The sequence below is a fragment of the Dendropsophus ebraccatus genome, chromosome 2, assembly GCF_027789765.1.
Source record: "Dendropsophus ebraccatus isolate aDenEbr1 chromosome 2, aDenEbr1.pat, whole genome shotgun sequence".
Lineage (NCBI taxonomy): Eukaryota > Metazoa > Chordata > Amphibia > Anura > Hylidae > Dendropsophus > Dendropsophus ebraccatus.
The window spans coordinates 6,532,830-6,545,952 of record NC_091455.1 but is presented as its reverse complement, the minus strand read 5'-3'; the positions used below and the strand labels follow the sequence as shown (position 1 = coordinate 6,545,952).

The 13,123-nt window shown below is 46.6% G+C and overlaps 1 protein-coding gene across 1 annotated transcript; it reads left to right on the top strand.

Moving 5' to 3' along the window:
- The first annotated feature begins 2,355 nt into the window (after nucleotides 1-2,355).
- Nucleotides 2,356-10,697, top strand: LOC138784265 (ly6/PLAUR domain-containing protein 2-like). Its single transcript, XM_069959779.1, has 3 exons — nucleotides 2,356-2,407; nucleotides 10,240-10,353; nucleotides 10,431-10,697. The coding sequence occupies exons 1-3, from the start codon at nucleotides 2,356-2,358 to the stop codon at nucleotides 10,631-10,633; spliced, it is 369 nt and encodes a 122-aa protein (XP_069815880.1). The 3' UTR covers nucleotides 10,634-10,697.
- Nucleotides 10,698-13,123: the final 2,426 nt, after the last annotated feature.

Here is a 13,123-nt window from a genome sequence, read left to right as displayed (position 1 = left end):
GAGAGAGCGAGAGAGTGTGTAGACTATTGAGGTTCCAGTGAGAGAGTCAGTTACTTTATTACATTGAGGGTCTATCTGAGGGGTTTACAAGAGGTTTTATTTTCTGTCAAGTCAAGCCAGCAGCTAGCTAAGTGCACTATCCAAGCCAAGACTCAGATGCAAGTCACTAATATTCCTGAACGGTCACCCTTAAGGCTAGCTTAGCCGGATTTGGGGTCTGCATCCCTGATCATGTGTCACTCAGTGCCCACAGGATAGCCAAGACAGACGTTGATCCCTCTGGAAGCCAATATTTTCTATCGCCACGCCCAAGGTGGTCAGAACCTTTGGGTCTGGATACTTCCCTTAAGTATCTACACTGCACCAAGCTAAAGCAAAGCCTCATATATACTTACCAGTGTCTAGCTGCCACTTGCTCTACAAACCAATTTGAGTATACCCAAAGGTCAACCCCCTTCCATGGGATCTCTGATAGCAAGTGTTTTATTTAGTGTACTGTTTACACTTGTATTCAAGATACCGTATAAGCTGTACTGCACTACAAAGTTCTTCTTCAGTAAAGACATTAACTGTTCAAGTGCCTGGACTCTGCACTCATTAGTGTATGACACCTTGCTATACACGCTTGTCCTATCAAACCAAAAAGCTGTGTGTCAGTGAATTCAGGGGTGGGCAAACATACCACTCCTGGCCACTGTGTGACAAGTGTCTTGTTTGGTACTACAACACCCAGCCCAGGCACATACCACCTGCCCTCTTTAATTGCTGCATAATGAAGGCAGTGAAGAGCGGCAGAGCCAGTAGCCGGGGTGCCTCCTAACTTTTGGGGAGCCGTATGCCCCGTGCCATTGTACAGGTTCTACATCCCAAAGGCTGGCCCTGGATGGGACATAATGTCTAAACAAGAATGGCGGGAGGAAACTGACAAAAATTTCCCACCCCCGTCCTGAATATCGTCTAACAGGATGTCGGAAAAATGTAACTTTTCAGCAGTTAAAGCTCTAAAGCCGTGTCAGTCCAGTGACTAAGAGCTTAAGCAGTTCCGGATCTCAATGTTTTCCGATGCAAAGAGTCCCGTGAGAGCTCAGTCCATCAGAGTCAGCGTGCGGGCCATATATCACAGACTTGTGGATGGAGATTTCTCTCTGGTCTGCCCCCCTGTATTACTATATACTGTATACAGCCATTGAGTGTGCCAGATCTTACAGCTCACCATTTGCACTTTACACAGAGTTGATTTTGCACTATAAGGCTAAGTTCACACAGAGGAAATATTTCTGCCTGAAATCAACTGACGCTGAATTCCGAGCAGAATATAAGCAGAATGTAAGCAGAATCACTGCGTATTCCGCTAGGAAAGTGTTCAGCTCGTAATCAGCTCTTAACGAATTCAGAGCGGAATACTTGAGGAATCCGCGCTGATTCCGCATGCATTCAGCGCTGAAATTCAGCTGCTTTTGCTCAGTGTGAACGAGTCCTTAGCTCTTGTTATGTTTTGTTTAGGGGGTTTCTCTACTATGATGGATGGTGGAGTGTTCTGCTTTCTATGAAGCTTCCTGGGGAGGTTTCTGTATCCTGGCTCCTCCTTCAAGGGATTCTACACCCATTTTAATCCTGTCCTAGGATTTGGGGATTTTGTTTCCTATTCTTGTACCTTTCCGTTTCCGCTTCCATTTGTTCCTTTACTCAAGGAGCAATGGATCATAAACAGACGGAGATGTTTTATCTGTAACAGATTCTCATCTTTCTATCTTCTATTTGCTAAAAATTCTGAAGTGTAAAAAAACCTCCAGGTGGATATATAAGTTCTGCCCGTGGCTTCTGGAAGACATAGATGAGACAGCTGAGATCCCCGATACGGCGTGGCATCATGTGTCTTCAGTTCCGTATTATTATGTTTGTGTCTTTGTCATCTATTGTTGTGTGATGTTAGGTATCGCACATATTCTGATGTTTTATACTGATGACATCACACGTGCGGGTGTATTAATATCGTCTTGTGTTTCTTTGTTACATCATAAGACCTGAAGAAGAGGCCGTTCCGGACGTGAAACTCATTCTGTTTTTATCATTTCCTTTTTAACCAAAATTTTTTTACATATACTGGACATCGTATTATTGACACCAGCACCTGTGCAACCTGTTTTACTAGAATTCAGGAGATGTCAGGTGCTATAAGGTGCAAGCGTCAATTGTCTAATGGGGATTAGGGGGAGGGACGTGATGACCAGGTTGTACTTTAATTGACAACAGATAAGGAGAGGCTAGGAAAATTCTTGTTTAGACAACTTAACGCCTACATACATATATATATAGAGGCCGAGCCTCCCCCCCTCACACAGACCACAGCTCACAATGGCAGCGTACACAAGCATCCTCCTGGTGATCGCCCTCTGTGCTACCACAGGTAAGACCCCACACCTGGTACCATACTGTAATGATGGGGGGGGCACAGGTAAGACCCCACACCTGATACCATACTGTAATGATGGGGGGGGGGCACAGGTAAGACCCCACACCTGATACCATACTGTAATGATGGGGGGGACAGAGGTAAGACCCCACACCTGATACCATACTGTAATGATGGGGGGGGGGGGACACAGGTAAGACCCCACACCTGATACCATACTGTAATGATGGGGGGACACAGGTAAGACCCCACACCTGATACCATACTGTAATGATGGGGGAGGGACACAGGTAAGACCCCACACCTGATACCATACTGTAATGATGGGGGGGGGGGACACAGGTAAGACCCCACACCTGATACCATACTGTAATGATGGGGGGGACAAAGGTAAGACCCCACACCTGATACCATACTGTAATGATGGGGGGGGGGGACACAGGTAAGACCCCACACCTGATACCATACTGTAATGATGGGGGGACACAGGTAAGACCCCACACCTGATACCATACTGTAATGATGGGGGGGGGGGACACAGGTAAGACCCCACACCTGATACCATACTGTAATGATGGGGGGACACAGGTAAGACCCCACACCTGATACCATACTGTAATGATGGGGGGGGGGGGACACAGGTAAGACCCTACACCTGATACCATAGTGTAATGATGGGGGGGGGGGACACAGGTAAGACCCCACACCTGATACCATACTGTAATGATGGGGGGGACACAGGTAAGACCCCACACCTGATACCATACTGTAATGATGGGAGGGACACAGGTAAGACCCCACACCTGGTACCATACTGTAATGATAGGGGACACAGGTAAGACCCCACACCTGATACCATACTGTAATGATGGGGGACACAGGTAAGACCCCACACCTGATACCAAACTGTAATGATGGGGGACACAGGTAAGACCACACACCTTATACCATACTGTAATGATGGGGGGACACAGGTAAGACCCCACACCTGATACCATACTGTAATGATGGGGGGGGGGACACAGGTAAGACCCCACACCTGATACCATACTGTAATGATGGGGGGGGGGACACAGGTAAGACCCTACATCTGATACCATACTGTAATGATGGGGGACACAGGTAAGACCCCACACCTGGTACCATACTGTAATGATAGGGGGGGACACAGGTAAGACCCCACACCTGATACCATACTGTAATGATGGGGGACACAGGTAAGACCCCACACCTGGTACCATACTGTAATGATAGGGGGGGACACAGGTAAGACCCCACACCTGATACCATACTGTAATGATGGGGGGACACAGGTAAGACCCCACACCTGATACCATACTGTAATAATGGGGGGGGACACAGGTAAGACCCCACTCCTGATACCATACTGTAATGATGGGGGGGGGGGGACACAGGTAAGACCCCACACCTGATACCATACTGTAATGATGGGGGACACAGGTAAGACCCCACACCTGATACCATACTGTAATGATGGGGGGACACAGGTAAGACCCCACACCTGATACCATACTGTAAGGATGGGGGGGGGGACACAGGTAAGACCCCACACCTGGTACCATACTGTACTGATGGGGGGGGGGACACAGGTAAGACCCCACACCTGATACCATACTGTAATGATGGGGGGGGGGACACAGGTAAGACCCCACACCTGATACCATACTGTAATGATGGGGGGGGGGACACAGGTAAGACCCCACACCTGATACCATACTGTAATGATGGGGGGGGGGGACACAGGTAAGACCCCACACCTGATATTATACTGTAATGATGGGGGGGGGGACACAGGTAAGACCCCACACCTGATACCATACTGTAATGATGAGGGGTGAAGTGTTGTTTGGGTGTGAGATTGTGGTTGGGGTCACACACAGTATTTGCTCCTCTTCTTGGTCAGTAGTTTTTCTTGGCTTGGGGTTTCTAGCTTTGTGTCCTACATAGATTTCCCCATTTTTAATGGGTTTTTTTTTTAGTTACAACCTGGAATAAGGATGAGAAATTTGATTTGATGTAGGAAGATGAAACTCCCGCTATGCGTCATTGCTTATTCTATGTACATTGTTACTGATTTTGTCCAATAAATCAAATAAATCAGCCATTTTATGTTTTATACTCCGCTCGTTGTGAAGGAATATTTGGCAGCGCCAGGACCCCCCCCCCACTTTCTCCTTCTCTCCACTGCTGGAATGGAGACGGCCCTTTTGGGGTTTTTTCTACCATCTAAATGACATGACGGGAAATATTATTACTTAAACACTGACAATTCACCCCGAGAGTCGGTACACTGTGATGGAGGTGACAGGGGGGATTTCTCTGTGCGTTTTGGGTCATTTTCTAACCTGTTCCCGTCATGAAATTGATGGTTTTCACTAGTTTTTCCTGTCGGTTTCTTGTTTCACCATATTCACTAACATTGTGACCTACAAAACTGTCTGAAAACCAACACACCTGTCATTTTGTGATTTTAAACCGATACGTGGACGTGTCCCTTTAAATCCTGCAGTAACCGACATCTTTATTGTACGTGACTTTTTTGAGGGGTCCTGCATACTGAAATCCGTCACCGCTGGTGTGATGGGGGGGGGGGGGGTCGGGCTATAGTTTTGTCACATGAAAAACCTGACCTTAATAAATCTATGGATTTGGGAAACGGAAACCCTGAGGTGTAAGCTTTTTAAAATGCTTCTCTGTTAGTTTCTTCCGGAACGTGTTGGGTCGGCGCCATGCGTAGTGTTTCCTGTCAGAACGTTCAGTGTACGGGAACAAACACACAGGGCCGATCCGCTGCGGATCCATTGCCTGTAGTTTCTATGAGAATCCATACTCATATACTCGTGTGTTTGTACCTTATGAGGAAAAAATCCATCACCTCAGGGAGGATCCACCTGAAATCCTGCGCTGAAGTTTCCAATATAAAAATTAATGAGGGGCGACTGGTTTCCATTAGTGGCCGCCGAGGCCTCAGAGAGACGACACCTTTATTGTGGGATCTTCAGTAAGTTACCTGGATCTGGAGCAGATGACGGGGATCACTGACTGCAGGTGGGGCGAGCCGATCAATTCCATTACCAAAGTCCAGTGTTATTCTCTTATTAGCAAAGAACCTTCCTCTATATACAGTATAAATATATATATACACGGGGGGGGGGGGGGGGGGGGGCATGTTCTACATTTCCAGATGGTTTCCTTCTGTTTCCTTCAAGCAACCATTTTTTTTTCTGTCTCTTTTATATCGAGTATACGGCTTATAGTCTCCTATATACAGATCCTTCATCTCCCCTGTATATCTGTGGGGTATACGGCTTATAGTCTCCTATATACAGATCCTTCATCTCCTCTGTATATCTGTGGGGTATACGGCTTATAGTCTCCTATATACAGATCCTTCATCTCCCCTGTATATCTGTGGGGTATACGGCTTATAGTCTCCTATATACAGATCCTCCATCTCCTCTGTAGATCTGTGGGGTATACGGCTTATAGTCTCCTATATACAGATCCTCCATCTCCTCTGTATATCTGTGGGGTATATGGGTTATAGTCTCCTATATACAGATCCCTCCATCTCCTCTGTATATCTGTGGGGTATACAGCTTATAGTCTCCTATATACAGATCTTCCATCTCCTCTGTATATCTGTGGGGTATACAGCTTATAGTCTCCTATATACAGATCCTCCATCTCCTCTGTAGGTCTGTGGGGTATACGGCTTATAGTTTCCTGTATACAGATCCTCCATCTCCTCTGTATATCTGTGGGGTATACGGCTTATAGTCTCCTATATACAGATCCTCCATCTCCTCTGTAGATCTGTGGAGTATACGGCTTATAGTCTCCTATATACAGATACATCTCCTCTGTATATCTGGGGGGTATACGGCTTATAGTTTCCTGTATACAGATCCTCCATCTCCTCTGTATATCTGTGGGGTATACGGCTTATAGTCTCCTATATACAGATCCTCCATCTCCTCTGTATATCTGTGGAGTATACGGCTTATAGTCTCCTATATACAGATCCTCCATCTCCTCTGTATATCTGTGGGGTATACGGCTTATAGTCTCCTATATACAGATACATCTCCTCTGTATATCTGGGGGGTATACGGCTTATAGTTTCCTGTATACAGATCCTCCATCTCCTCTGTATATCTGTGGGGTATACGGCTTATATTCTCCTATATACAGATCCCTCCATCTCCTCTGTATATCTGTGGGGTATACGGCTTATAGTCTCCTATATACAGATCCTCCATCTCCTCTGTATATCTGTGGGGTATACGGCTTATAGTCTCCTATATACAGATCCTCCATCTCCCCTGTATATCTGTGGGGTATACAGCTTATAGTCTCCTATATACAGATCCTCCATCTCCTCTGTATATCTGTGGGGTATACGGCGTATAGTCTCCAGTGGCGGTCTTTGGCACTAAGCACCCCAAGCGATCGCTTGGGGCCCCCAACATCCAGGGGGGCCCCCACGCCCTTGTGCTCAAGACCGCTGGACAGGGCCGCTGCCCCGCTCGCTGCTGCCATCTGAACTGTAACTATGAGCACTCGTAATGAGCGCTCATAGTTACATGCAGCAGCACTGTCAGGGCGGGAGACATTGGCCCCCTTCCTGTCAGTCACTCTTGTGGCCGCAGGAAGGGTTTTCCCTGCGGTCACAAGTGGCAGCTTTGTCCTTGTGGTGCCGGCGCTGTGACATCACTGGAGCATAGGCGCCAGGACAAGGGGAGTGCGGCCTCTTGTGATCGCAGGGAAAACCCTTCCTGCGGCCACAAGAGTGAAGAGAAGAGGAGACGCCCGGACCCAGGTGAGTATAAGTGTTTGTTTTATTGTGTTATATACTATATGGGAGGTGGAGCACACAGGGGTCTGTTTAACTGGGGGAGCGCACATTGGGGTCTATATAAATGGGGGGAGCACACCGGGGCTATATAACAGGGGGAGCACACAGGGGGGCTATAGACTACTGGGGCTTCACAGAGGGGTCTATATACTACTGGGGGCAGCACACAGGGGGTCTATATACTACTTAGGGCAGCAGAATGGGGTCTATATACAACTTGGAGAGCACACAGGAGGTCTATATCCAAGTGGGGGAGCACACAGGGGGGCTATATACTACTGGGGGAGCACACAGGGGTCTATATACTACTTGTGAGGCACACAGGTGGTCTATATATAACTGGGGGATCACATAGGGGTCTGTATACTACTGGGACAGCACACAAGGGGTCTATATAATACTGGTGGGGCACACAGGGGGTCTATATACTACTGGGGGAACCACACAGGGGGTTTATATACTACTGGAGGAGCACACAGGGGTCTATATCCAAGTGGGGGAGTACACAGGAGGTCTATATCCAAGTAGGGGAGCACACAGGGGAGCTAAATACCACTGAGGGAGCACACAGGGGGCCTATATACTAGTGGGGGAGCACACAGGGGGTATATAAAACTGGGGCAGCACACAGGGGGCCTATATACAACTGGGGCAGCGCACAGGAGGTCTATATACTTCTGGGGGAGCACATGGGGGGGCTATATATAACTGGGTGAACACACAGGGGTCTATATACTACTGGGGGAAGCAAACAATGGGTATATACTACTGGGGGCAGGACACAAGGGGTATAAACTATTGGGGGCAGCACACAAGGAGTATATATTGCTGGCGGTAGCGCACAAGGGGTATATACTACTGGGGGCAACACACAGCGGTCTATTGTTTTGGACCGCGTGTCAAGGGGGGGGGGGGGCCCAGACATAACTTTGCTTGAGGCCCCAGAAATGCCAAGACCGCCCCTGATAGTCTCCTATATACAGATACATCTCCTCTGTATATCTGTGGAGTATACGGCTTATAGTCTCCTATATACAGATCCTCCATCTCCTCTGTATATCTGTGGGGTATACGGCTTATAGTCTCCTATATACAGATCCTCCATCTCCTCTGTATATCTGTGGAGTATACGGCTTATAGTCTCCTATATACAGATCCCTCCATCTCCTCTGTATATCTGTGGGGTATACGGCTTATAGTCTCCTATATACAGATCCTCAATCTCCTCTGTATATCTGTGGGGTATACGGCTTATAGTCTCCTATATACAGATACATCTCCTCTGTATATCAGTGGGGTATACGGCTTATAGTCTCCTATATACAGATCCTCCATCTCCTCTGTATATCTGTGGGGTATACGGCTTATAGTCTCCTATATACAGATACATCTCCTCTGTATAACAGTGGGGTATACGGCTTATAGTGTTCCATATATGTAGATCTAATACCAGTATATGAGGGTATCACACATGGCAATCAGTTGGTATCTCACTTGCCAGGCTTAGATACAGGGTCTCGTTAAATGGTGTAAATCGTGGGGTAAAATCGTAGAACATTTGAAAATACTTTCCAGGGACACTTTAGCATTGAAAAAGGGGTGTGTCTTACTGTGGGTGTGGGCTTGGTAAGGTGTGGCCTATCATGGGTGTGGTTTGCGGGGTGTGGCTAATCACCAGTGTTTTGTTTTGTTTTTTTTTTCAAAATTTTCCAGCTAGAATTTTAGAAAAACACAAAAGGAGAATTACACACCCCAGTATAAGGTCCCCAGCATATTACACACCCCAGTATCAGATCCCCAGTATATTACAGATCCCAGTATCAGGTCCCCAGTATATTACACACCCCAGTATCAGGTCCACAGTATATTACACACCTTAGTGTCAGGTCCCCAGTATATTACACACCGTTGTGTCAGGTCCCCAGTATATTACACACCCCACTGAGAGCAGGTTGTGGCTGAGAGATAGCACTCTACTGACTGAGTGTATATACTGGCAGTTTATTGCCCATATGATGCAGCTGCACCCCATATCCCCGTACTATTACCCACTTCATCCTCCTGCTAAACCATCATCATACTACTTCTCCCTTCATCATACTCCTGCCCCTTCATCATAATACTACTGCCCCTTCATCATACTCCTGCCCCTCCACCATCATACTACTACCCCTTCATCCTCCTGATCCTCCATTTTACTACTATCCCCTTCATCATCATACCACTACCCTCTTCAGCATTTTCCTGCTCCTCCATAATCATACTACTACCCTCTTCATTATTGTCTCGCTCTTCCATCATCATACTACTACTCCCTTCATCCTCCTGCACCTCCACCATCATACTACTACCCCCTTCATCTCATACTACTACCCCTTTCATCCTCCTGCTCCTCCATCATACTACTACCCCTTTCATCCTCCTGCTCCTCCATCATTCTACTAACTCCTTCATAATCATACCAGTACCCCCTTCAGCATCCTACTGCTCAACCATCATCATACCACTACCCCCTTCAGCATCCTACTGCTCAACCATCATCATACCACTACCCCCTTCAGCATCCTACTGCTCAACCATCATCATACTACTACCCCCTTCTCATCCTCCTGCCCCTTTATCATCATACCACTACTCCCTTCATCTGTATTTAAAAAAAAAAAATTAAAAAACAAAAAATATCTATACGTAACTCACCTGTATGGTCCTTCTAGTTCCCCAGTGACTCCTCTCCATGCTCGGCACGTGTGATGTCACTTGGCCTGGCAGGGTGCTGGGCTTACTCTGCCGCAGCTTCCCGGGACATACCAGGGACATGATTTTGCTGGGGCTCTCTCTCCAGAATTGGGACAGTCCCGGCAAAATTGGAACATTTGGCAACTATGCCCATGATAAGCTTAGATACACAGCGGTACGTCATCGCTAACCTCTCCCCTTTTGCCGGCAGCTTACTCTCTGCGATGCTACACCTGTGAGTTACAATCGTCTAACGCCAACTGCATGACTGCGACCACCTGCAGCAACACTACAACGTCCTGTCTGACCACGGTGGCAACGGCCAGTAAGTCCATGTCTTTACAATTATCTTCCTGAGCTCCCGGATTTGGCCGTCCCTTTATCTCGGTTTCTCCCTTGTAGGTGGTATCTCCAGCATCATAAAAAGATGTGTAGACTCCTGCACTCCGCTCAGCACCTCTATCAGTGGGGTCACCGCCACCAACAGCTGCTGCAACACCGACCTGTGTAACACCAGCGGGGGCGCCACCATCACCTCCAGCTACACGGCCATCATCCTGGCGCTGGGAGCCGTCCTGACCGTCCTGAAGAGCTCAGTGCTGTAACCTCACTGTATATATCACCAACAAAGCATATACATAGCCTAATGCTACCTCGACATAATAAACTACATACTAGCCAAAGAAAACACACTGAGACATGTGTAACAAAGACTGAAATCTTAATAAAGAAATTAAAAATGAAACGCCTGCAAAATATTATTTTCTCAAATCAACTGGTGTCAGAAAGTTAAACAGATTTGTATTTTACTTCTTCTAATAAATTTCCAGTCTTCCAGTACTTATCAGCTGCTGTATGTCCTGCAGGAAGTGGTGTATTCTCTCCAGTCTGACACAGTGCTCTCTGCTGCCACCTCTGTCCATGTCAGGAACTGTCCAGAGCAGGAGAGGTTTTCTATGGGGATTTGCTGCTGCTCTGGACAGTTCCTGAGCTGGACAGAGGAGGCAGCAGAGAGCACTGTGAGAAACTGCTGGTTATTCTGTCACTCGGTAACTAATTGGTGGCATGGGGGAAGATGAGAGGATTACATGTCCTACATGTCAGTCAGTGTTAGTGCAGGTTCTAAAGCTGAGGGCCCCCCAGAGGATCAGGTGGGTCAGTCCGGCACTGTAAATATAAACTGTAACCCTGGCGTACGTCTGCAATATATTGTATGTACAGAGGATGTTACCAAGAAATAGGTACAGAGACATATGCCTCACAGACAAACACACACTTTTACACTCAAATGCATTTACACACACAAATATACATATTTACTTTAGTTTTTTACCTATTTACACATTTTTGTACACTTAATTCTATGAGGCGAGCACATATATATATATATATATATATATATATATATATATATAACTTCAAGTCCAGGCAAAGACTTTATAAGGTTTATAAGGAGTCATTGTCAGGAGGGGACAAAAGAAGACAACGGACAAGTGCAGCCCTAGAACTGACACCTGCCCCAGCTGTCTCTGCCTACTTGCCACTTCAGTCCTAAATGGCAGGCGACAACTGGGCGGCGTTCTCTAACCTGATCTGGTGGACACAAAACAGAAACAGACGTACAAACACAATAAAGGGGTGGTCAAATGGTCCTAGTCGGTAACAGCCAGCCAAACAAGGTACAGAATCGGGATCCAAGGGATAGTTAAAGTTCACGCCAAAAGTCAGAATAACACAGAATGGGAGTAGTACAAATGCTAGGTCAAGAAAACACTAGTAAACTAAGCTCTGACGCAGGCAAGAAACATGAAACAAGTGAGGATACTTATGGAGCCTGGAGTCCCAGTCAACAGCCATGGTTGGGGCTGAGGCTCCAGGTCCAGCCCAGATACTTACAACTGACTGGTGAGTCAGCTGTCAGTCAACAATCATTGAACTCACTACACCTATGCTGATCAGCCAGGGAGTTAAACGCTGGCCACGTCTTAAACCAGGAATAGCAGAGCAGAGCAAAACCTGAGAAGCAGTTGGGCTTCTATGGAGGCCAAGCCAAAGGCACGTCCCGAATCCTAACAGTCATGCTTCAAAACTCAGGAGAGGAAAAACCTCCTGTGGAGGAAAAGACTTCCTCAAAGCAATGTACTATATACCCCACCCCGCTCATAGCTATATATAATCAACTTTCTCATACCAATACACTATATATATATATATATATATATATATATATATATATATATACCCCACCCTCCTCATAGCCATACATTAGGCAAACATAAACTCCTCCCTCTACCTATTTTTGCGTTACCTAGATAAAACTTCCCACACATGTTCCTGTTGGGACTTAAAAATTGGGAAAAAAATCAATATGTCATCAAGATAAAAAACGACATAACGACCAACAGATCACGAAAAATATTGTGAACAAATCGCTGGAAAACTGCAGGAGCATTACTTAGCCCGCCCGGCATCTCTAAGTATTCTAAATGTCCCTGGGGGTTGTTAAAAGCCGTTTTCCATTCGTCACCCTCCCTGATCCGGATCAAATTATAGGCACCCCAAAGGTCGATCAAATCCAACGAGCACGACCACCTGGCTCAGAAGATCTGGCATAAGGGGAAGTGGGTGCTGGTCTTTTATGGTAATTTTATTATGTTATCCCTGATGAAGTGACCCGATTTGCCGCAGTAAAGACACAGGGAGTTCAAAAGTCGGTGTTCTCTGCGGGTAGCTCGGTCACACCTCTCCAAATGTAACGTTTATGGTTGTGGCCAAAAATTTGGATTTTGGTCTCATCTCCCCAAATGACCTTATTCCAGAAGTTTTGGGGTTTGTCTCTGTGCTGTTTGGTGTATTGTAGGTGAGATACTTGGTGGCATTTGCACAGTAATGGCTTCTTCTGGCGACTCCACCAGGCAGCCCACAATAAGTGTCTCCTTACTGTGCATCCTGAAGCAGCCGCCCCGCTAGTTCTCAGAGTCCTGGATTGCTGCTGAGGTTATTTGTGGGTTTTTCATTGCATACCAAATAATTTTCCTAGAAGTTGTGGCGGAAATTTTTGTCACTTTGTGTCAATTTCTGTGCATGTTATCAGG

Bases quoted from the DNA above. Each gene is read 5' to 3' on its own strand.
- LOC138784265 (XM_069959779.1), top strand. From the start codon at position 2,356: ATGGCAGCGTACACAAGCATCCTCCTGGTGATCGCCCTCTGTGCTACC. The intron at 2,408-10,239 runs GTAAGACCCCAC...TTTTGCCGGCAG, and splicing joins CGCCCTCTGTGCTACCACAG to CTTACTCTCTGCGATGCTAC. The intron at 10,354-10,430 runs GTAAGTCCATGT...TCTCCCTTGTAG, and splicing joins GACCACGGTGGCAACGGCCA to GTGGTATCTCCAGCATCATA.